The sequence below is a fragment of the Cucurbita pepo genome, chromosome LG19, assembly GCF_002806865.2.
Source record: "Cucurbita pepo subsp. pepo cultivar mu-cu-16 chromosome LG19, ASM280686v2, whole genome shotgun sequence".
Lineage (NCBI taxonomy): Eukaryota > Viridiplantae > Streptophyta > Magnoliopsida > Cucurbitales > Cucurbitaceae > Cucurbita > Cucurbita pepo.
Window position 1 is genome coordinate 3,334,805 of NC_036656.1, and position 24,171 is coordinate 3,358,975.

The window sequence follows — 24,171 nt, forward strand, 5'->3', positions numbered from 1 at the left end:
CCGAACTTGCGACGCGGTCGGTCTGCAGTTCTATCGCCTCATGGCAAGGATCTTACTCACAGCTGAGAAGATTTTACAACAGCAAGTTCAGTTCAGACTTAGCCCAAATGCAGCCAAAATCAATACTAACATAACTCAATGGGTCTTTCTAATCATAATTGGCACTTAAAAGAGAGGATAAAATGAGAAGCCATGAAGAAAACAAGTAGAAATTAGCATATGGTCTCAGATAATCCCTCACAGACTCCATATATATTAGCTTTATAGGTATCGAACTCTCTAGACGATCACTCAAGACACGTTAAAAGGAATACCGTGTTGACACAGTAGACGACACACAGATGCATGCTTGTTCAAGTAGAATAGAAGATTTCCATGACTCAAACTTTAAGCATTTCGATTAGTTTTAGCAGGCTTACGTTTCGTGTTCAGTTGGCACGGCTTCGAATAACGTCGAGACCCATCTCGGTTGGATCAGTTGCTTGGAGCTCTACTTGTATTCCATCGAGCTCTCTCTTGAACCTTTCCTTGGAGCTTGCATATATCATCTTGCTTCTGACCCTTGAATTATCAGGAGACCTTCATTTAACGATGTAAATCGCGATTAGATGAAGTATTCGATTGTTGGATGATATAAAAGAATCGACGTTACCATGCAATGAAGAAAATCCTGCTTTTTTGGCAATTTTCTTCTGTGACAAAGTCGAAATCATAAACAGCATAACGACACTCGTCAGCAGGGAGACTAGCAGCGAAATCCTCGTAACTTTGGCTAGGACCGCCAAGTTTCTCAACGACTACTTGCTTCAGCTTCTCCTCGATCTTAAAGACGATGAAACGATGAGTTCTTTTTGACTTGAGCTCCAAGAATTTTAACTTGCATTCATCGTTCACAGCCATTCCTGATGCTGCATTGGCCTGTAAGATTCATAAAAGAGTAAAGAGTGTTCATATCAACACATTTTGATATGAATACAGACATGTTTCATTCCCCTCTCCAACCGATGAGGGATCTCACAATCCACCCCCTTGAGGACCCAGCGTCCTCGCTTGATACATCGTTTGGTGTCTGGCTCTGATACCATTAGTAAAACCCAAGCGTACCGCCAGCAAATATTGTCCGTTTTGGCCCGATACGTACCGTTGTCAGCCTCAAAGTTTTAAAACGCGTCTACTAGGGAGAGGCTTCCACACTCTTACAAGGAATGTTTCGTTCCCCTCTACAACCAATGTGGGATCTCACAATCCACCCTCCTTGGGGCCCAACGTTCTCGTTGGCACATCGTCTAACATCTAGCTCTGATACCATTAGTAAAGCCCAAGCACACCGCTAGCAGATATTGTCCGCTTTGGCCCGTTGCATACCGTTGTCAGCCTCACGATTTTGAAACGCATCTACTAAGGAAAGGCTTCCACACCCTTATAAGAAATGTGTCGTTCTCCTCTACAACCAATGTGGGATCTCACAATCCCCATTGGGGGCCCAACGTCCTTGCTGGCACATCCCCTGGTGTCTGGCTCTGATACCATTTATAACAACCCAAACGCAACGCTAGCAGATATTATCCGCTTTAGCCCGTTATGTATCATTGTCAATCTCACGATTTTAAATCGCGTCTACTAGAGAGAGGCTTCCAAACCCTTACAAGAAATATTTTGTTCCACACCCGATGTGACATCTCTCAAACTTTGAAGAGAAGATTGGATCTTAGATAAGGGAAGAACTAAAACACTAACTGGGCCCTTTCCATCACAAGAGAATTTAGATAAGAACTAGGGAGATCGAAGTAGCTGGAAATTCTCTTGTTCAACAGATCATAAAACTAAATCATACACTTCTTTCACATAAAATCAATTCCAACACAAACCAGATCAGATATACACAAATCCCACAGCAAAACTTACACATCAAAACAACTCAAGAACAATAAACCAATCCAATCCAATCCAAACATATTCAAACAATCCAGTCAAGCAGATTCCAGATTAAACACATTTCCCCTCTCAAAATCGGGACAATCAAGACAATCATGAACACAAACCCATCTGCTACCATTCGATGTAATAATGAAAACAAAAAACATGAATCAAGGCGTTACCATTTTTGACGTTCGATGGTTGCGGAAGATCACAATGAACAGAGAAATCGAAGAAGACGATTGATATAGAGATAGAGAAATGTTTGTTGAGCGATGAGAGAATGAAAAGAAGAGGGAGTTGAAGAATGGATGAACAAAATTCGGGGGTTACATTCGGTGGTTGAGAGGGTTAATTACGGCGGCAGTGAGTGATTCAAATACCGCCAGAGGAGCGTGTCGTATTTTGGTGTAAACAAAACGATGATGAGCTTCGGCTTCAACAAAAGCCCAAACCGGATAAACTCAAACAAATTCTTAATTAATTAATTAATGGTGAATTATTTAATTCAATTTAGAAATTTATTTTCAAATTTGCAATTAAGTCCCTAGTACTTCATGGTCATATTTTAATAAAATTATATATTTGGGCCTTTTGAGTAATTTTCACTTTCTTGTTCCTTTTGGAGTAATTTTCGCTTTTTTTTGTTCCTTTTTTAGTAATTTTCACTTCATAAGTCATATATGTGAGCCGATTGAGCGGCTGAGCCAGTTGAGCTGTGGTTCACGCGCCGGTTTAGATATTTGTTGGGCGTTGACTATGTTAATTGTGGCTAAATTTTGTTGACTTTGAGTCCAATCCCAATCTTTATTTTTGGAATTGTTTTTTTAATGCACTTTTTTAAATACAAAATTAGTTTTAAATTAAAACATTTACATTTTTTAATACATTGAAAATGTTTTGCTAATCACGAGACTCGCTACTAACATATATTGTCTGTTTTAGCCCATTACGTATCCTTGTCAGTCTCACAGTTTTGGAACATGTCTGTTGACAGTTTCCACACCCTTATAAGAAATGTTTTGTTGTCCTCTCCAATCGATGTGAGATCTTACAATCCACTGCTTTGAGGGCACACCACTCGATATATGAGTCTGATACCATTTGAAACAGCTCAAGTCCACTACTAGCAGATATTGTCCGCTTTGATCCGTTATGTATTGCCGTCAACCTCACGATTTTAAAATGCATTTATTAGGGAAAGATTTTAACACTCTTATAAGAAATGCTTATTTTCCACTGATACGAGATCTCATGTCGTTGCAATGTTAGATGAAGATACCTGTTGTAGTGATCTCCATAGACAAGTAGTAGCAATTGTCACATAGAGGAAGGTGATGATTATCGGAGGTCCGTAGTGGCAGCAAGTGCTAGCGATTGGGGCAATGGTGGTGGTGGCAGGCACTAACAGTGAGGATGAGCGGTAGAGAGAGAGAGAGGCTTCAGCAACAGGTGATGAGTGCATGTCATATATACATACAGGTTTCAACGACGGGCGATGGGTGCGTGTCGTATACACATATAGGTTTTAACGTCGGGTGATGGGTGCATGCCATATATACGTATACATACGTACATACACACGCTTCAACAATGGGTGATGGATGCGTGTCATACATACATACATATACATGCATGCATACATGATGGGTGAGCATAAAAATTTAAATTTTATATTGTATTAAAAAGAAAAGAAAAAAAGAAAAAGAAAAAAAAAGGAAACTATTAAAATAAAAAGAACGTGGTGTCCGGGGGAGGCCAAAAACCCTAACCCCTGAATATCATCTCTGTTGTAGTGTGGTTATTCGCTCTTCCCATCGGCCGATCAAATCAGATGGCTTTCTTCTCCACTGTGAGGCGCGTTCTTAATGGATCTTCCTCTTCTTCTTCCGTTCTCCGATCACAGTGGACTTCTTTTCGTCTCAGCTCAACTCTCACATCGCCTAAGCTCTTCATCAGTGGTACGTTTCGCAGAAAAAAACAATCAGCTCGTAACGCCTTTTTTTTACCCCTTTGATTTTGTTAATTTCATCCATTTGGATATTGAGAATGATATGGAATTTGGTATTAGGCTCTAATTTTTGTTTGGATGCTGAGAAATTTCTGAGATTGCTGCTACCCCTTTATCTCTTATACTTGATCGATTAGTTTCGGTCGGAGCACTAAATGGAGTAATTGTTAAACGATTATGCTCTGTTCTGTTCCATTCTTTGCACTCTATTTCTGGTCTTTCTCTTCAAGCGGAAGGAAGCTTCTTTCCCTATATGAACTTGTGAAATTACTTCGCTGTTTAGTAAGTGGGGGGATTTGTTTTGGCGAATGAAATTAGAAATGTATTCCGACTTTATTTGTACCTGTAAAATACGTAGATTTGTGTGCCTGCTTGATGTCTCGAACAATTCTTGCATTGGAAAGTTCCAAGAAATCTTTGCTAATTCATGTTTATGCGACTCGATATGCGCTTTGCGTTTGAAGGTTTGCTATTTGGCTGACAAAACTTGCAGTACAATGGAGTACTAAAATTTTTTCCCTCCCCCCCACCCCATAGAAAAGCATTGATGAACCTTCTCATTTCTGGGTTTCTATTTCTTTGTCTTCTTTCAGAGGGGTTTTTTCTTAGTACTATAGTGAACCTCCATCTATCTCTAGAATGATAAGATATTGTTCACGTTGGACATAAACTAAACGCTCATCACATTACTTTTGGCTTTTCCAAAATGACTCATACCAATGAAGATAATTGTAACGGCTCAAGCCCACTGCTAGCAGATATTGTCATCTTTATTTTCTTGTTCGAGCTTTCCCTTTTGGGCTTACCTTCAAGGTTTTTAAAACGCATCTACTAGGGAGAGGTTTCCACTCCCATATGAGACAATTTGGTCGAGTGGTCTAAGGTGCACCTTCCTTTTCGGTGGCTCAATCTTGAAAACTCCAAAGTTAAGCGTGTTTTGTTTGGAACATTCTATGTTGGGCCGTTACATATGGTATCAGAGCCAGACAATGGGAGGGGTGGACACAAGGCGGTGTGCCAGCAAGGATGCTAGCCTCGAAGGGGGGTGAATTGAGGGGTCCCACATCAATTGGAGAAGGGAACGAGTGCCAGTGAGGATGCTAGACCCTGAAGGGGGTGGATTGTGAGATCCCACATCGGTTGAGGAGAAGAACGAAACATTCTTTTTAAGGGTGTGGAAACCTCTACCTAGCAGACGTGTTTTAAAAACCTTGAGGAAACCCGAAAGAGAAAGTTCAAAGAGGACAATATTTCCTAGCAGGGGGCTTGTGCCGTTACAATAATTGTCATCCCTTAAATATCCATGACCACTCTCTTCCTTAGCCCATGTGGAATTTTGTTTCCACTCATAACTGTTCTTGTCCTTTCTTCACAATTTGATTATTACTAAGTGATATAATATATATGTTTCATGGGTCTACACTTTTCTTAAATATTATTCTTAAATGTTGTTGTTATGATAAACAAGTAGTTTAAAAATTATAGTAATAGAAAATTTTCTTGTTATGGTTGGATATTGAATGACCTCCACATGATGTGTTTCATAATCTAATATTCTTTATGAACTTGCATCAGCCTAAGTTTTGATCTGTGGCTGAGCCATGATGAACTGTTTGGCCTGTTTTGGATTGGTTTCATTCTTATAAAATGCACAGGTCTTTCAAGATTAACAACAGACGAGAAGCTCCAGGAAGCCTTTACTTCCTTCGGTCAGCTTGTAGAAGGTCCAACTCTCTCACCCTCTCTCAAATTTACAATTCCATGAACATCTGTTGCAGAGTACCCCATGTTGACATTGCCTCAACATTTGTACAGCGAAAGTTATAACCGATAGGGCGACGGGAAGATCAAAGGGGTTCGGGTTTGTAACGTACAGTACAATAGAAGAGGCTGAGAAAGCAAGAGAAGGAATGAACGCCAAGTTTCTGGATGGGTGGGTTATTTTTGTCGATCCTGCCAAACCCAGGGAGCCGAGGCCGCCTCCTCCACAGCCTCAATCTGCTGAGACCTCTGAATTTGGTATCAGAACAAACAAGACAATTGGTTGGTGTGGTTGATTGATTGGTTGCAAAATCTATATGAAACTTCATATGATTTTGGTCATTTTTTCATATTGTTCATCATCATCCATGGGTAGTGTAGTATAGATAAGTTTCATGAGACAATACCTTCGGAGCCTGAAAGGGTAAATTTTTGTTATATGTATGGATTCAGAAAGAGGGGAAAGGAGCTTTTCATTAATTATTATTATTATTATTTGCATACTTGTTTTATTAATTAGATTTAAATTATAATTCAACTGTTAATGCATATCTTATTTTATAAAAGGTACGAAGTTTGGGAAAATGTTGGTTTTCCAAATAAATAAATACAGCGCGTGTGGTTCACTTTCCCATTTTATTGACTTCATTTCAAACTGTCATCACCGTTGAAAGCCCGTCGTTAACTTCCCTCCAATTTTCACCTTGTTTTTTCTGTTTGTTTCCCGAGAAAATATTTTTTTGTGTTCACCAATGGACTCTCGTGGAAAGGGTAAGAAAGGCGCTGCCGGCACAAGCGACGGCGGCGGCGGCGGCGGCGGCGGCTCCAAGAAGAAGTCAGTGTCTCGTTCCGTGAGAGCCGGCCTCCAATTTCCGGTCAGCAGAATCGGGCGGTACTTGAAACAGGGCCTGTACTCCGAGCGGGTCGGAACCGGCGCTCCAATTTACCTTGCTGCCGTGCTTGAGTACCTTGTTGCGGAGGTGAATTTCTATCACTTAATTTAGGGTTTCTTTTAAGGTGATTTTATTGATGGATTGAATTCTTGGATTGTAAATGCATTCTTCTTTTTCTCTCATTTTCTTGCACTTTTTTTTTTTTATTTTTGGACACAGAATTCCCAATTTCAAGCCTTTTTTTTGTTAAGATTTTTATTTTTCACTAAGTTGGAACGATTATGATATTGTGATTTCACAAAAGGGCTCGTACCAATCGAGAAAGTATTCCATGATCATTCCCTAAATTAGCGGGCTCGTACCAATCGAGAGAGTATTCCTTCAGCATGATCATTCCCTAAATTAGCAAATGTGAAACTTTCATCCACACTTGTGAGACCCACTGTTAAAATATCATAACTATGTTATGTTAGGAAAATAGTTTAAAAATTTTAGAAATAAATTTAGGAAAACGATTTCGAATTTTAAGAATAAATTTACGAGATTTAGATAAAATTTTAGAGATAGATTTAAGAAACTGATTTAGATAGAATAAATTTTAGGAATAGATTGCAATAGATTTCCAAAAAAATGATTGACTGATGGCTTAAATTTAAAAATAAATTTAAAAGATTGATTTAGATACAGATAAATTTTAGGATTATCTATCATCTGAGTATAAATACCCCTCCTCTCATCATTCCATGCAATACAAAGCAGTAGTTAAATTGATTAAGTGTGCTAGTGTTTCACATAGAAGTTGTGTTCAACACGAAGTCGGTTGTAGAGGGGAATGAAACATTCTTACAAAGGGTGTGGAAACCTCTTTTTAATGACTTTGAGGGAAAGTGGTAGAAGGACAATATCTACTAGCGGTGGGCGGTTTTTTAGAATATGGTTTGGTTGAGTGAGATATACAGTAGATTAAATTATGGTATAGGTTTTGGAAGTGGCAGGAAATGCAGCCATGGACAACAAGAGGAACAGGATCAGCCCGAGACACATTGTTTTGGCGGTGAGGAACGACGAGGAACTCTCAAAGCTTTTCAGCGAGGTGACGATCCCGTTCGGTGGGGTGGTTCCGAACATCAACCCAGTTCTTCTTCCAAGGAGATCTGAGAAGAGAGCAGCAGCAGAGGCAGAAGCAGAAGCAGAAGAGCAACCGCCGTCCCCCTCCAGGGGCAGCTAGTCCCCCAAGAAGGCCTTACTTCCTCAAATCCCCACATTCTTAAATATTCTTTGCTGTTCTTAGATTCGACTTTTCTTCATGTTTTTAGGACCATTTTATTTCTATTTCTGCCTTCATTTTCAGCAACAAAATAAAGAATATTCACTAAAACTATTAATTTTTTATCTGTAACGACCCAAATCCACCCGCACCATATGGTCATTTTTTAGTTTTTTCTTTTGGATTTCTTTAAAAACCTATTTATTGCGGAGAGGTTTCAATCAACTTTGCTTTGGGGCAACGTCATTGATGACACACCACCTTGTGTCCATCTCCTTTGGGGCTCAGCCTACTCGCTCACATATCACTCGTTGTCTAGCTCTAATACCATTTGTAACAACTCAAATCCACAACTAGCGGATATTGTTCTCTTTGGGCTTTGCATTTCGGGCTAAAGGGATGAACTCTTTATCCATGTAGCTGAAGCATTATTGAGAATTGTTTTCATTTTTTTTAGATTTGTTTCCAAATTTTTGGTTCCAAGATTTGTGTTGTAAGGCTATTAAAAACTTATTCAATAATATAATCCCTTAGAACTTCAATGGTTTAATGGTTTATGTTTCTGGCTTATTCAAAACCTAACAATTCTAACAGATTGGAGAAGAATAGTTTCGAGAATTTCTTGTGGAACCTCTAAAGAGAATAGTTTAAAGAATCGGAAAAAATAGTTTCGAAAATTCTCTGGTTAGCCCATTGAAATATTATATCTTATATAAATCATATTTAAATATTATAAAATATCCTAATATATTTAACTAATTTAAATTTTAAATATATTTTTTATCCTAACATATTTAACTAATTTGAATTTTAAATATATTTTTATTTAATGTATCAAATACAATTAAGGGTATAAAATACTACCGGTTTCATTTAATTATCTAATATATTAAATATTAATTTAAACCCTTCACGTTAATATATTTTTAATCATTTATATTTAATATTAATTTCACATCTTCCAATTAAATATATATTTTTTTATTTATTTAATATATTTAATATATTCAATATTAATTTGACCTTTCAAATTAAATTTATTTTTTCTTTCTATATTTAATATATCTAATATATTAAATATTATTTGGATCTTTTCAAAAAAAAAATTCAAAATAAATGAAATCTTAACTTTACTATAAACTAATATAAACTAACAAAAGATGATGTACCTGGTTTAATATATCTAATATATTAAATATTAATTTGAACCTTTCCATTTTTTTTTTCAAAAGAAATGGAACCTTTTAACTTTATTATGAACTAACAAAAGGTCGATGTACCTATAGATTATAAGCTCCAATAATACAAAATTAATTAATTGAACTCTTTAATTAATCAATTTCCATTCATTAACTATAAGTCACTCCACTATGGACCGAGAGTTGCACTCTTATGCACTGCAAGACAAGTTATGTCCATTGATATAATCAAAGTTGATCCTTCACGAGTTGTTCATAATTACAGTTGCGTCAAAAGTCCGTTTTAACTCTGTAATTACCTCTTTCACTTTAGGTAGCACTGATTTTCTAATGAATAATTTATTTATGGTCCAATCATAAACCAAGTCTCTCCCGGGCTAATGAGAGGGTGAGGCTCCATTGTTTAAGTCCCGAAGTCAGTACTTAAGAGAACAACTCATCTACTTCCCTTATATGGAAAGTATGAATTCTATCTCATGATATTATGTTCCCAACTCCCTATCTGGTCAAGTCCCAAAATGGTAGGCATATTGAATCGACGAACATAGTCATTCTCACCCATGTAAATTAAATGGACAAACCCTCGTGTAAATTAAAGGACAAGCCCTATCAGACAGGAGTTTATAACTCACTTAGAATTAAGATCTAGTTGTATATAATCATCATGTGAAATATTAATATTTTCAATACCCCACTTACATGTCTCCACATGAACGATTTGGATCAAATCATTTGTAACGATTACAGAATGGACTGTATCAATAGTGTTATCAGGATAAGTCACCCAACATTATTCATATACTATATACTCTTTAGGTTATTACTTGAATTGTGAATACAATCTTCTTGTATGTCAACCACATACTGTTTAAGATTACATTAATAACCTTTGTTTAAGATTACATTAAAAACGGTTATTAATTTTTATGAAGATAACAATTAAATTACAAATAAAATAATAAAAATATTTTGAGGAAATCTTCCCCTAACATTTTAAGGAAGAGATTTCCACAAGGAAATAGTAAAATTTGAAAACTCAAATTGAGCATAAAAACATGAGTTGGATGATGAGAGAGAAATGTTGGAAGGAGATATTTGAGGGTCAGTTAATTAGATATTTTTGGTCCATGATGAGAGGAAAGCATTGAAAGGAATTGGTCCCTTTTCCACGAAAAGAAACTTCAACTAATTAGATTCAATGTACTAAATTTTAGGTGTCTTTCACATGTTATTAATAATACTTGTCAGAGAACAAGAGCCAATATCATAAGAAAATTTAAAAATATTGAAAAATGGAACCACTTCAAAATACATTCAACGTCATTACAATGGGCTTTTTATATAAAAACAAAAAACAAAAAAATATAGCCATTGATCTAACACTAGTATGATGGCTGTGTAACATTTTTGATTCAATCCTTGATACAACCATTTATAGGCATATTAACAAAACATATTGTAAATTCAAGTATGATAGCATATGAACAAACCATACGGACAGGAAAATCTTTTAGAGGACTACCGCCTCAAGCTCTCCACTATGTAGTCTGCATAGAGATTCCTGCATAAATAAGAACGTTACAATGACCATCAACGCTCGTGGTTATTAGAATTATAAAGCTGTTATGTTGAGGATGGTTGGGAGGGAGTCCCACATTGGCTAATTTAGTAAAAGATCATGGGTTAAGAAATACTATCTCCATTGGTACGAGGTCTTATGGAGAAACCCAAAACAAATCCACAACAGACCATGCTCAAAGTGGAGCACATCATACCATTGGTATGGATGCTAATTATGGATGCTAATGGTACTACCAAATTACAAAAGGCAAGAGATATTTGCAATGCTTACATTGAGTGGTGGATGGCCTTTAAGGCATCGGTGGCTGGCAGAAAGTCATTCACAGCGACCTCCTTGTTCTCATTCTTCTTGTCTGAATAGTTTAGTCAAGGAGAAATATGCAAGATGAGGATTCAAAAAAAAACATTCCAAGTTTGTTCTCGCTGATGATTTTAAAAATTATCAAATTAGTTTAAGGATACAGTCTTCGAAGAAACGACGAATCTCAGCCAATCGATGTGGTGGGAGATCCTTGATGTCATTGTAGTGACGGTATTCAGGATCATCGGCACAAACAGCAATAATCTTGTCATCTTTTTCACCCTGCATTAAATTGTTATTAGACCTCTCTGTTATTTAAGAACACAATATAACATTTATTCGAGAAGAGTTACCTGGTCAATCATAGGCATTAGGCCTATAGCTTTAGCCCTCAGAAAACAACCAGGAAGAACTGGCTCCTGAAATATTTCAGAGCATCATCAGTTACAATGTGCACCCATGTTATTATAAGTGCTACTTTAATTGAAGAAATTGAAGTTTACCTGCATGATGACCAAGACGTCGATGGGGTCATTGTCCTCGCAAAGAGTCCGAGGAATAAAGCCATAGTTATGTGGGTAAACAACAGATGAGTAAAGAATCCGATCAACCTGAATAAACATGAGTCGCTTCATCTCACTGGCCACAGATAAAATCCATCACGAATAAAAAGTGATTAGCTTATTATTATTACCTTGATTAGACCAGTTTTTTTGTCAAGTTCATACTTCACTTTGCTTCCTTTTCCTATCTCAATAACCTGCATGAAGAAAAATCATCAAGATTGAACTTATGCATCGATTCACCATTAAAACATTTGTGAAACTTCGAAAGTCAAGCTGCTAAAGTGCTAGTATAAGAAGAAGAAAATAGGAAACCAATTAAGAATACTGATCCACCAATTGAATAACATTGATATACTAACTACAAAATTGTTGCTGTTCAAGGCTCATGGCACTCATGAAATTATATCACATACTAATACAATCAATTCAAAAAACACCATATATGATACTATTTTGTTCAGATCAGCATCCTTACGCAGTTGAAAATCTTTGGAGCCCCAGGTCCTGAAATAGAATTAGAAGTTCGTTTATTAGTATACTATAACAACTATAAAACCTCAATCACCAGAAAAAGGTATAATAAAGAACATACCTATCTCAAGATCATGCCAAGGATGTGCAGCAACAGATCTCCTAGTCATTGAAGAAAGAATTCTCTCATTCAGTGGTGGGTGTGGAGAAGGATGAGCATTGTTTGTCGTTCCATTTGAAGGAGCCATATCAGCAGGCTGGAATTGTACGCACCAAATTAGTACATTCTCAAAAGAAATTTAGATTTGAGGATGTATCTTAAGACACTCTGTAAAGTATACATTTCCAAGCACACTATTCATGGCCCAATTCTTTGCCAAACCAGTTTATAATGAAACTTATCATGAATAAATTCAGTATAACAGACCAGTTTTATCAGAAAACGGAATTTGTTCAAGATATATAAATTTATGTCTCAAGACTGTAACAAGTATTTACCAATCAAGTTTATACTAAACCTTATCAGAAACAGATAAATGCATCAAGTTTACGTTTAGACTGAACTTACTTAAGAATTACTGGTGGAATATGAAAGAAATTGTGCAAGGAAAAGCTAAATCCTTAATACATGCATGGAACTCTCTAAAAGAAAACATAGTCTCATGTGCCTGTTTAAAACATTTAACATCAAACACTATCTAAAAGCTCATCAACCTTAACAACGTTGGAAAGTAAAGATAAATAGCCTTTTTGCACAGATTCATCAGATTCAACCAATCAACATATTCATAATCATAAAAGAAGGTATAGTATTACGATTATTGCAACATCATCTAGCAATTTTACGAGAAAGAAATGAGGATCCATAATTGTGAAAAGAACCTAAACAAAAATCAAGACAGCGGCATTCAAAAGCAACACAGAATGCGTAGTCACATTGTCACAGGTCAAAATGCAGAAACTGATGGTTCAGATCAGAAATAAATAAGCATCTTCATGCCTGTCGTCATCGAACAATAACCAAAACATCGACAATTTCATCAACTCCCGAGGTGTTTAACAAAACACATGTGCCAATTGACATGATAGATCCAAATACCGCGTGTTTCTTGACTAGACTACTACGTCCACAACCTTCCATATCAATATCATAACCTCCAGAATCCAGATACGAAAAAATTTCGTCAAACATTCACGTACGAATTCATTCTCACTCATTTCAACTATCTGCTCGGTTTCTCTCTAAATCAAGTATCTCTGCTTCTTTATTCAGGTATCCATGTAAGCAGAGTAACAGTTATCAACGTTTCAACGCATTCACTATAGCAATTCACTAGAGCAATTCACTAGAGCAAAAGAAACTAAACAAACAACAATCTCCTGGATCTGCCATACTAGCACCGTCATGCAACACAAAGCAGAATGAAGCCAGATTTATCTCATAAAACAACAGACTCTATCAATCACAATATAGTTCAACCACCGACAAAATCATTAATAGCTCCAGTAACTCCAAAGATCAAGAACAAGGAGGCAGATAATAGCAAACGGACAGCATACTACAAACGCGATTCAGAACTCATTATACAGAGATAGCCGAAGCAGAAACCGGAAACAAACAAGAGAAACCGAAGGTAAAAGGCAGAGAGATCGAAGATCTAGAGCTGAGAAATCAAACCTGAAAGCTTCAGAGTGACAAATGGAAGGCGAAAACCGAAGCGCAGATCTCAATGAAAGAGATTGAGCGTGAAGGAAGCAGTAGCAAGAAACGCCCTGCACGAGAGAAAGCAAAGAGAGTAGCTGTATGCTTACCCCCTCTCTCCTCTTACACCTATTTAAAGGAAACCAAAGAAGAGGGAGAGAAAACAGAGCAGACAAAAGCGAAAATTCTCCAGTTTCTTCCGCGCATTAACAAATTGAAATTGGTAAAAATAATAATAAAATAAATTGAATTATTTTATTTTAAAAAATTATAAATAATTTAAAAACAGATATTCGGGGGAAGCGAGACTATTGTTGGTTCCAGCTACAGTTAGTTGTGAGTCAAAACGCGTCGTTTCGTTTCGTGAGAGCACTGGGTCCCACTGGGACCCACTGGGAAAACGGAGTTTTTCTTCCGTTTGATCCAATGGCGTTACCGTTACAGTTACAGTTACCGTTACCGTTTGCCAAGCCAAGACGGTGAGGAGTCATTATTACGTGTTTGGTTGAAAATTCATAAAGCAGCATGATTTTTTATTTATTTATTTATTTTTTTATTTTACGGTTTTCCCAATTAAAAAATAATGAATTAATTAAAATACTATTTTTAAAATTAAACCTACCAAATAAAAATTTATTAATTCTTTCTTATTATTATATAATCTAATTTTTTTAAAAAAATATTAAAATAATTCGATAAATAAATAAAGTTCAATATGTAAATTATTTTTATAAAATTATAAAAATAATGCTCTTAAATTTTAATCCTTTTTATAAAATAAAATAATATATGGCAATCGGCTGTTCGTTTGGGCGACAATTGACGTTTCCTCCGCTTTAAAATGAGAATAATTCAATTTAATTTTTTTTTTTCTTTACGCTGAATTATTCTTTTTTTTTTTTTCTTTATATATTTTAATTACAAGCAACTATTAGTCAGCCTTTGAATTAGTAAATTCAAATTAGGTATAAATTTAATTATTTTTACAATAAAATTAAATATTGATAGTACATCTTAAATCGTTAAATTACTTTTTTTTCTTTACCATTCTGAGCATATCTTTTAGTTAAATTATACGTTCGAAATTTGTATTTATTTAGTCTATAAATTTTTTAAAGCGTCGTTATTAAATTTTTAATTTGATTCAAACAACTTTAAAATCTTAAAATCTGGTCGATGGAACTATGAAATTTTAACTAAATTTGTAATTAATTTTTTTTATTAAAAAAATAATTTTGTTATTCATGCAACAAGTAAAGAATATTCATTTGATTGATAAGAAGAAATGTGTTGATGTAAGGAGGCTGAAAAGAGATTAGTTATGAATATAAAATAGTGAAAGTTGGAGTAAAGTGAAAGAGGTTGAATAAAGTGAAATTAATTAGGAAGAAATGTTGTAAAGAGAGATATTATTGAGTAAAATAGTTTTTACTTTACTTGGAGTTGGTTGATTTTAGCATCGTTAATCGTAATGTTTATAACGTTATAATCATGATTGAAATGTGAGAGGTTCAATTTCTTATCTTCGAACTCACCATCTTATCGTCTCGAGATATATTGTACGCGATAGTATCATTATAATGGACAAAGAAAACTCAAGCTCATCGCTAGCCGATATTATCCTATAACAGCCCCGATATTATCTTATAATAGCCCAGACATTTCCTTCAAGAGATTTTCCTAACAGTCCGAGCTAACCGCTAGTAGATATTATTCTATATAGGATTTCCTTTTGATAGCTTCCCCTAATAGTCCAAGCAAGCTTTCCCTTCTAGAGCTTCCCCTAACAGCCCAAACAAGCTTTCCCTCCTAACAGATTAAGCTCACACCCCTAACAGCCCAAGCAGGCTTTCCCTCCTAACAGACTAAGCTCACAGCTAGCAGATATTACTTGGGATTTCCCCTAACAACCTAAGCAAGCTTTCCTTTTCCTAACCAACTAAACTCGCAGCTAACATATATTGTCATATATAGGCTTTCTCGTAAGAGACCAAGCTCACAAGCTATGTTGGATCTCACAGCTAGCCGTTATTGCTTGGGCTTTCCCCTAACATCCCAAGCAGGCTTTCCTTCAAGAGCTTCTCCTAACAGACCAAACTCACAGTTAGCAGATATTGTCATAGATAGGCCTTCGTTTCCCTCTTCCGCCAATGTGGGATCTCATAATCCACCCACTCGAAGGCCCAACGCCCTCACTGACACACAATTCGATGTTTGACTCTAATACCATTTGTAACCGCCTAAGCCTACCGTTAGTAGATATTGTTCTCTTTGGGCTTCTCATTCCCCCTCTAAAATACTTCTACTAGTTAGAGGTTTACACACGGTTATAAAGAATGTTTTGTTCTCCTCTCCAATCGATATGGGATATCACATAAAGGTTATAATTTCATTGTAAGTAGACTACAACGATGATTTCAATAAAGCACATGTTTGGAAAGAGGGAGAGAATTTTGAGTAGAAAAGGCATAAGTTGGCGTGTTGATGCTCCCATCTTTGGTGATCTCTCTAGCTTGTTAGTAGCTTTGAATGATGCATTATTTGCTTTCTCTTCACGCACCTAACCTAAGCTCATCTCACCAAACCACATGTTTGATATCATCTCATTTGATGCCAAAACAAAAATAACTACACGAGACCGATATAATATAGCTAATAGATGATCTGTACGATATGAAAAAATTTCATTTAAATAGAAAAGGAGGGAGCGATTGGAGAGAAATTTCTTACCATTAGTTAAATGGGCCTGGTCTAAAAATAATAATTATATTCCTGTCCCACCCGTGCTCTCGACCTCGCCTAAATCCTTGTTCCACCTCACTTTAAATATTGAAATTTGAGTTTTTAGAAATTAAGACGGGAATGAAGAAAGCTTCCCTATCTCCATCTGGCTACCAGTTTCGTACTGATACATGTGGGTCAAATAATTTTTTTTTTTAAAATTACTTTTTATCTCATAGTTATTACAAATCAGATATATGTTTTTTTTAATTTATATTTGACGATTATTAAAAGGTAACTATACTGTGACAATTTCATTAAATAATTTACTCTTCAGATGAGAGTGATTTTTCGATATGACTTATAAAATTCAATTTTAGTACGTTAAGACTCGAAAAGTAATCTTCACACTTTGTTACATAAAGTGTTCAATGTAGGGTCCCATCATCGAGACCATATGTACTTAGGTTATTGAATATGCCAAATTTGTGCCTTTCATATTCTTTTGAAGAAAGAAGGAGTGGGGATAGAATGTGTTCGTTGTTGGCTACAAAATGATTCATATTCTTACAAATAAAACGTATTATGAACTATCGTTTTCGAGGTAGAGAGCTCGGGAATAAGATTCTAAAAAACACGTTTAATAACTATTTTAATATTTTATTAGTTTTTTAAACAACAAAATAAGTTTGGAATTTTAAAATTTATAAATGATGAAAATTATTAGAATAATGATTGAAATTGAGCTAAACAATCATTATTTAATTATTAGAGTTGTTTATTAAAGATATAGTTTCATATTAAAAAAATTATTTTGCTTTCTTGAAAAGAAAAAGTTTAATGCATGTTCTTCCACCGCTATCATCTATTTGTTAAAAAAATGCGAATATCTTTTAATAATGAAGGAATGAAGCAATCATTTAAAAAACATGATTCTCTTATTATACTTTAATTCAATTAATATATTATAAAATAGAGAACGAGAAAAAAAAATGCAAGATTTAATATCTCTTATAAAAAAATTGTTATCAAATGAAGGAATCGGAAGAGAGAAAGATTTCTCCTAACCAAACAAAATTAGAGATAAAAATTACATTCAACGTCTTCGTCTCCGACTTCGACCTCGACCCTACCTAACCCCACTTATCTATATATATATATATATATATATATTATATATATATATATAACTAAGATAAATATTACATATGTGTTTTAAAGTCTTGAGGGAAAATGAAGAGGAGTAGACATGAGACGGTGTGCCAGTTAAGACGCTGGGCCTTGAAGGGAGTGGATTTGGTGGAGTCCCACATCGATCGGAGATGTGCCAGTTAAGACGCTGGGCCTTGAAGGGAGTGGATTTGGTGGAGTCCCACATCGCTCGGAGATGTGCCAGTTAAGACGCTGGGCCTTGAAGGGAGTGGATTTGGTGGAGTCCCACATCGATCGAAGAAAGGTAGAGTGTCAGCAAGGATGCTGGGCCTTGAAGGGAGTGGATTTGGTGGAGTCCCACATGGATCGAAGAAAGGTACAGTGTCAGTAAGGATGCTGGGCCCTGAAGGGTGGTTGGACAGAAGAACGAAACACTCTGTGAAAACTTTTTCCTAACAGACATACAGAAGTCCGAATGTCTCCATCTTTGCTAGTTGTGTGCAGTTACATTAACTATTATAATTTAAAATTTAAAGCTAAATCGTCATTTTAATAAGAAGTACGGAAATGAACTAATAAAAAAAAAAGATTAATTAAAAAACTTACCAAATCGTGTCATTTTGGTGGAAGCTTCCAGAAGACGATGACCGGGTAATGGATGCGTAAGTTTGAAAACAGAGTAAAGTTGAAAAGGCACGACGCCGGCGTTATGGGAATGGTTCGAATCCGCGTCAAATGCGGTTGGACACTGTCAACTTCAGCGCCGGTGACCGTAACTTTGACCGGCGACCGTGATTTATTAGGCATTAAACTATTATTCTGCTCATACAAGTATACAACGTGGTTGTTTCCCAGTAACGAGGACAAACGGATTAATAAAATTAATTTTAATTAATAATTAATTGAAAAAAAGTAAAATTTTATAATTTTATTTCAAATAAATAAATAATATATTTTTTTTTGCTTACTTTACTCTCTCTATGCATAATTAGTATTGGAAGAAAAAAATAATAAAAATCAATAAATATTCAATTACATCCAATTAAACACAATATAAATTAAAATTTAGTAATATTTTAAAGATGGTTATCAAGCTAATTATGACAATTTGTTTCTAAATATCCTATTTTCACACGATTAAATATTTTTTTTATTTAAATTATTTAATCCTAATTTAAAATAATAATAATTATTATTATTTTAAAATTTAACATGGTTATGAATATTTAATATTTAATATTATGAATAATAATAATAATAATTTTAATATTTAATATTATTTTTAGATAATATCATTTATTTTCATTGGTATGAATGCTTTTTCATTTTTTCATTTTAGTAGATTTTGAGATAAACATAATTTTATTTTAGACGATTAAATAAATCGAACAAAAAAATTTAATTGTAAAATATATATTTAAAATTATTTATTTATAGGAAATACTTGTGAGAACCATATAAAATTGTAATTTATTTATATAAAATAATAATAATATTTTCAAATAATATAAACACATCGGCTGATTAAATTATAAACGTAATTTCTCAAATTTTAAATTTTTGTAGCTTTTGAATTTATTTTTTTAATTTTTTAAAATACACTTAACGTGATAACAAAATTGAAATTATTGTTCATATTTATATTCGGTAGATTAATTAAATTTTAAAAATTTAAATATTATCTAAAATTTACTAGATTTTTAAAATTATAAGAATCATGGAATAAAATTAAACTATTTTAAAAAGAAATTAAACAATAAATAAAGAAAGAAAAGTTATCCTCAATGGTGATGAAAGTTTTCACATTTGAAGTTGAAACTACTTGGAAAACGACGTCGTGTCTAAAATTCCTTTCTAACGTTTTCTCACGAACATCCGTTGGATCAACCGAGATGTTAAATTAATCAAATCCAACGGTCGAAAACCGTGATTCACCGTACAATACATGTACCCGTCCGCATAGAAACCCTTACCGGGTCTAAATTTTCAACGGCCGTCCAGCGCTGGCGTTACACGCGACGATTTCCCTCCTCTCTCTCTCTACTCTCTCTCTCTCTTATTATTATTATTTTTTTTTCTCAGATCTTAAATTCATCCATTCTCCTTTGATCCGGTAATTTTAATTTCAAAAAAAGGAAAAATTATATAAACAAAACGAAATCAATTTTCTGTTTGGTTTCTGTTCTTAGATTTGTTTCCTGGTTTGTGATCTTTCACTTTTGTTGTTCTACTATTTCTCTCTAGGGTTTGTTTTCTAGTCTCCTTTTCCGATTTTGTTTCCATCGATGGCTGCTCCTCCTGCAAGGGCCCGAGCCGATTATGATTATCTCATAAAGCTCCTCCTGATCGGTGATAGTGGTATGTGAATTCTTCACTCTTTCACCTCATCAATCCATTTCTTTCTCCGTTTTCTTCATTTTTTTTTTAGATTTCCTATTTGATCTTCCTGATTTCGTTGTTCCTAATCATACCTCGAGCTAGTTTTGCGAGTTTGGCTTGCAATTTGTGTTATTTATGTTTTTTTTAATACATTTCCATTGTGATTAGATTTTTAGATGTAGGGTGGAATCTGCGCATTAGAACTTGGTTGAGCCTGCCATTTCTTGGAATGCGTGGAATTTATTTCTTGTTGACTTCGTATTTTGCTGGATTTTTCTATGGCTTCGTTAGGGACCTTGGCTCTGTATAAGATAGCTACTGTGAGATTACATGTAGAATATGTTGTAATTTGTTTGATAATGTAAGGTGGTCGGTGATGATGCTGCTTTAATATTTTTGAATCTGCATCGTGCTTCCATTTCTTTTTGAGAGCGCCATGTGTGTCGAGTTTTGATGTTTAAGTCCGGAATGGAGTCTTTCTTCATGTTATGTCTTATATAAACTTTGTAGGTGTGGGGAAGAGTTGCCTTCTTTTGCGTTTCTCGGATGGTTCATTTACTACAAGTTTCATCACAACCATTGGGTAGGTGCTTGTTGAACTACAACTGTTATTTGTACGTGGTTTTCCCACATTGTTCTTGATTTGAGTAGGCTGAACGTTCTTCGACAGCATTGATTTTAAGATAAGGACCATAGAGCTGGATGGAAAAAGGATCAAGTTGCAAATTTGGGATACTGCTGGACAGGAGCGATTTAGAACAATTACAACTGGTTAGTGTCAGAACTGAAAGCTAAATTCATTATCTTGTGCTGTTGTTGTGATATTGTTGGGGTAGTGACCTAGGAATGCGTATATTTTCTTTAGAAATTGTCTTAGGTTGGAATAAAAGATCTCAATATCTTTCGTCAGTGTTTGGTATATCTAAGTTTATGATCAAGCTTAATAAATCTATTGTTGTTGTACCTACTATGTAGCTCAATTGGTCGAGTTATTAGAAACCTCCCTTATAGGTTTAGGGTTCAAGTTCCCACTCCAATTGAATTCTTTGGGAAAACCCCCCTTGAATCTGGATCCTTATTAGGTATTTTAATTAGTTGCATGTTGAGACCTTGCCTCCTTGTTGTCTATCAAATTTTAGTTTTCAGTATCCCACTGTCACATGACCTTAAATATTCTTTCATTTTTCTCAATGAAAGTTTGATTTCTTACCCAAAAAAAAAAAAAAAAAAAAAAAAAAAAAAAAAAAAAAAAAAAAAAAANTGATTTATATTTTCATCGAAATAATAGATGAACACTTGCATTTTAAAGTTTAAGAGAAAACTGCAAAACCACCACTGAATTATAGATTGTTATATTGGTGTCACCTCAACTTTAACATTGATAGCATGTGTCTTGCCTTGGTCCAATATTTTTTACTGAAATCGCATAATGTAACCATTGCCTTATCTCAAGCAGGCTTCTTAGTCCATGTAAGAGTCCAGTTCAATGGTTCAAGTACAATTATTTTTCTTCATTTGAGCGGTTGAGAAGTCTGCTCAATATGAGCGTGGTGGGACGGCTGCCCTACTTTATCTCTATTGGCCATTCTTTGATGATTGATGCCAATTCTGTAAACCATACTCTCTGCTAGAGCCAACCCAAAAAATGAATAGGACCTTGGTTAATTACTTAATCAACTATATTTTATTGTTACAATTTTCTTTTTGTTGTGGTAAAACTAACAATTATTTTGAAGTATATATTGCACATTATATATGATTTAGCTTGTTGTCCAATTATCAATGATATTTTAGTTCTAAAATTTAAAATAATATTTACATAATTAATATTTAAGTTTTAAAATTTTCTTGACTATAAACTTGAGGGAACATAGTTGCTATAATTATAAGTTCAAGGATTTAACTTTGCGGTGATGATTTTGTGCATTTTATGAGCTTCCACTTTTAGATTTATAGTGATACGACTTGGTTGCTACATTTTTGCAACTTTTGGTTTAAGATTAATCCATCCATACAATGTATGGTCAATTTTTGGATTCTTCCCCAAGTTTAACTATTTCTTCACTTCTTGATCCTCTGCAGCTTATTATCGTGGAGCCATGGGTATTTTGCTTGTGTATGATGTAACGGATGAGTCCTCCTTTAACAGTAATATTCTTTCCTTACTTTTTTTAGCTTCAGATGTTATTGTGGTTTAGTGACTATCTCTTTGCGAGTCTCTGATTCCCTGTATCCCTTTGGCCTTCACCATGATATTTGAAAAGATCGAAATGCTTTTCTCAGTGCCACTGTATGTATTTGTATTGGAGTTATATTTTGGAGATAAAACTTCTGTAGACGATGAATCTTCTAAGCTTCTCCAAGCTTTATGAACTAAGCTGATTTCTTTCTGCAGACATTAGAAACTGGATTCGTAACATTGAACAACATGCTTCTGACAATGTTAACAAAATACTGGTGGGTAACAAGGCTGACATGGATGAGAGCAAAAGGGTATGCCTTCTCTCTCTCTCTCTCTCTCTCTCTCTCTCTCTCTCTCTCTCTCTCTCTCTCTTTCTGTCTTCCTGCCTGTGTTTTCCATGTCAGTTGACATGTTTTTGACAAGAATATTCTTTCAGGCTGTCCCCACCTCAAAGGGTCAAGCTCTTGCAGATGAATATGGCATCAAGTTCTTTGAGACAGTATGTTACACTTGTTAGCTTGGAAAATTATTATATAATATCTTGTGGACATTCTATTCTAAAGATCTTATGTTTTACAGAGTGCCAAGACAAACTTAAATGTGGAAGAAGTTTTCTTCTCAATAGCTAGGGACATTAAACAAAGACTCGCTGATACTGATTCAAAATCCGAGGTATGGTCATTTAAATTACTAGGTCGGCTCAATTCTCAAGTATACTTCTTTACCAATCCTTTTGCTTAAAAGAAGTTAAAATTATTGTTCAACAGTGTTTGTTGATTATTTTTTAAAAAATTTTTAATTACAAATTCATAATAATGTGGAAAAAAAGTTGCTTAAAGCTTTCCAGGAGGTTCCTATCCAAAAAAAGGTTTTGGAGGAGGTGTACGGAGAGTCCTCAACTTAAATGAGAAAAAATTACAAGAAACTTGTTCATCTAAAAGTACTTGGAGATGATTGTAGTCGCCTAATCTAAATATATATATATATATATATATATATTTTGTAATAGCCCCTGCTAGCAGATATTGCCCGTTACATATCGCGGTCAGTCTCACGATTTTAAATACGTCTGTTAGGAAGAGGTCTTTTACACCCTTATAAGGAATGGTTTGTTTCCCTCTCCAACCGATGTGATATCTTACAATTCACCCCCCATGGGGGCCCAACGTCCTTGCTGGCACACTGCTCGGTGTCTCTCTGATATCATTTGTGATAGCCGAAGCCCACCGCTAGCAGATACTGTCCGCTTTTGCTCATTACGTATCGCCGTCAACCTCACGGTTTTAAAATGCGTCTGTTAGGGAGAGGTTTTTACATCCTTATAAGGAATGCTTCATTTCCCTCTCCCACCGACGTGACGTGGGATCTCACATCTTTTGCCTAATGAAAAGTAATTGAAAAGTAATTGAGATATTCAACACCTACTTTTATGTAAAATCTAAAGTATCCTACTAGTTTAATTATTGTTTTCCACATAAAAAAGGTATCACGCTAGTTGCATTTTTTTACTTAGCTTTCTTATGATATCGAGTTTCATTTGTCTTGGAAACCGCCAAATTTTCTTATATTTTAACAAATTGTTATTACTTTGCTTTTTCTTATATTTTAACAAATTGTTATTACTTTGCTTTCATCTGATACTTTTATGAGTTTGTTGTGCCTTATGATTACGTAAGTTTGCACAGTACATTTAAGTTCTACTTCTGGATGTTGCAGCCTCAGACAATCAAGATTAATCAAGCAGATCAGGGGGCAGGGGCTGCACAAGCTGCTCAAAAATCGACATGCTGTGGTTCTTAAGCAAGATGCGTTGATGGGATCTTACGGTACACTCTTAAGGAACCATTTGTGGAAACTATCGATCGGTCCTGTTACAACTATATCACTGCTGCCTGTATCAGTTCTCATTATCATTTTTTTTTCCCATCTAGTGCTAATCTTTGTGTGAATGACAACAGACAGATATCCTTATTTGAGAAATTAATTATATATTAGTTGATTTTTTACAAACACTCTTTACCTCGTTCTTCTATGAATATTATTTGATCCAGCGTGGAAAAGAAATAGC

At 34.9% G+C, this 24,171-nt stretch overlaps 5 protein-coding genes across 5 annotated transcripts; 3 read left to right on the plus strand and 2 right to left on the minus strand.

Moving 5' to 3' along the window:
* Positions 1 to 183: 183 nt before the first annotated feature.
* On the minus strand, positions 184 to 2,370 carry LOC111781005 (actin-depolymerizing factor 1-like). The gene is made up of 3 exons (XM_023661400.1): positions 2,100 to 2,370; positions 653 to 918; positions 184 to 579 (listed from the first exon to the last, which is right to left on the minus strand). The coding sequence occupies exons 1-3, from the start codon at positions 2,100 to 2,102 to the stop codon at positions 429 to 431; spliced, it is 420 nt and encodes a 139-aa protein (XP_023517168.1). The 5' UTR covers positions 2,103 to 2,370; the 3' UTR covers positions 184 to 428.
* A 1,285-nt stretch (positions 2,371 to 3,655) lies between these two features.
* On the plus strand, positions 3,656 to 6,192 carry LOC111781004 (organelle RRM domain-containing protein 2, mitochondrial). Its single transcript, XM_023661399.1, has 3 exons — positions 3,656 to 3,878; positions 5,584 to 5,652; positions 5,744 to 6,192. Exons 1-3 carry the CDS (start codon positions 3,752 to 3,754, stop codon positions 5,983 to 5,985), a joined length of 438 nt encoding a protein of 145 aa, XP_023517167.1. The 5' UTR covers positions 3,656 to 3,751; the 3' UTR covers positions 5,986 to 6,192.
* A 249-nt stretch (positions 6,193 to 6,441) lies between these two features.
* Positions 6,442 to 7,914, plus strand: LOC111781006 (histone H2A-beta, sperm-like). The gene is made up of 2 exons (XM_023661401.1): positions 6,442 to 6,669; positions 7,562 to 7,914. Exons 1-2 carry the CDS (start codon positions 6,442 to 6,444, stop codon positions 7,808 to 7,810), a joined length of 477 nt encoding a protein of 158 aa, XP_023517169.1. The 3' UTR covers positions 7,811 to 7,914.
* A 2,398-nt stretch (positions 7,915 to 10,312) lies between these two features.
* Positions 10,313 to 13,876, minus strand: LOC111781007 (soluble inorganic pyrophosphatase 1-like). Its single transcript, XM_023661402.1, has 9 exons — positions 13,646 to 13,876; positions 12,089 to 12,224; positions 11,972 to 12,000; positions 11,625 to 11,690; positions 11,434 to 11,541; positions 11,284 to 11,349; positions 11,092 to 11,212; positions 10,901 to 10,982; positions 10,313 to 10,609 (listed from the first exon to the last, which is right to left on the minus strand). Exons 2-9 carry the CDS (start codon positions 12,213 to 12,215, stop codon positions 10,567 to 10,569), a joined length of 642 nt encoding a protein of 213 aa, XP_023517170.1. The 5' UTR covers positions 12,216 to 12,224; positions 13,646 to 13,876; the 3' UTR covers positions 10,313 to 10,566.
* A 5,670-nt stretch (positions 13,877 to 19,546) lies between these two features.
* Positions 19,547 to 24,115, plus strand: LOC111782257 (ras-related protein RABE1a-like). The gene is made up of 9 exons (XM_023663096.1): positions 19,547 to 19,655; positions 19,787 to 19,900; positions 20,432 to 20,504; positions 20,592 to 20,692; positions 22,004 to 22,069; positions 22,317 to 22,414; positions 22,540 to 22,602; positions 22,683 to 22,775; positions 23,820 to 24,115. Exons 2-9 carry the CDS (start codon positions 19,828 to 19,830, stop codon positions 23,901 to 23,903), a joined length of 651 nt encoding a protein of 216 aa, XP_023518864.1. The 5' UTR covers positions 19,547 to 19,655; positions 19,787 to 19,827; the 3' UTR covers positions 23,904 to 24,115.
* The last annotated feature ends 56 nt before the right edge of the window (positions 24,116 to 24,171 follow it).

Excerpts from the sequence above, each read along its gene's own strand:
- LOC111781006 (XM_023661401.1), top strand. The coding sequence starts at position 6,442 with ATGGACTCTCGTGGAAAGGGTAAGAAAGGCGCTGCCGGCACAAGCGAC. Across the intron at positions 6,670-7,561 it reads TTGAGTACCTTGTTGCGGAG|GTTTTGGAAGTGGCAGGAAA; the intron begins GTGAATTTCTAT and ends ATTATGGTATAG.
- LOC111781005 (XM_023661400.1), bottom strand. Across the intron at positions 580-652 it reads AGGATTTTCTTCATTGCATG|GTCTCCTGATAATTCAAGGG; the intron begins GTAACGTCGATT and ends CGTTAAATGAAG.
- LOC111781004 (XM_023661399.1), top strand. The coding sequence starts at position 3,752 with ATGGCTTTCTTCTCCACTGTGAGGCGCGTTCTTAATGGATCTTCCTCT. Across the intron at positions 3,879-5,583 it reads GCCTAAGCTCTTCATCAGTG|GTCTTTCAAGATTAACAACA; the intron begins GTACGTTTCGCA and ends TAAAATGCACAG. Across the intron at positions 5,653-5,743 it reads CTTCGGTCAGCTTGTAGAAG|CGAAAGTTATAACCGATAGG; the intron begins GTCCAACTCTCT and ends ACATTTGTACAG.
- LOC111782257 (XM_023663096.1), top strand. The coding sequence starts at position 19,828 with ATGGCTGCTCCTCCTGCAAGGGCCCGAGCCGATTATGATTATCTCATA. Across the intron at positions 20,693-22,003 it reads ATTTAGAACAATTACAACTG|CTTATTATCGTGGAGCCATG; the intron begins GTTAGTGTCAGA and ends GATCCTCTGCAG. Across the intron at positions 22,070-22,316 it reads GGATGAGTCCTCCTTTAACA|ACATTAGAAACTGGATTCGT; the intron begins GTAATATTCTTT and ends TTCTTTCTGCAG.
- LOC111781007 (XM_023661402.1), bottom strand. The coding sequence starts at position 12,215 with ATGGCTCCTTCAAATGGAACGACAAACAATGCTCATCCTTCTCCACAC. Across the intron at positions 11,691-11,971 it reads CTCCAAAGATTTTCAACTGC|GTTATTGAGATAGGAAAAGG; the intron begins GTAAGGATGCTG and ends TTCTTCATGCAG. Across the intron at positions 11,350-11,433 it reads ACGTCTTGGTCATCATGCAG|GAGCCAGTTCTTCCTGGTTG; the intron begins GTAAACTTCAAT and ends GAAATATTTCAG.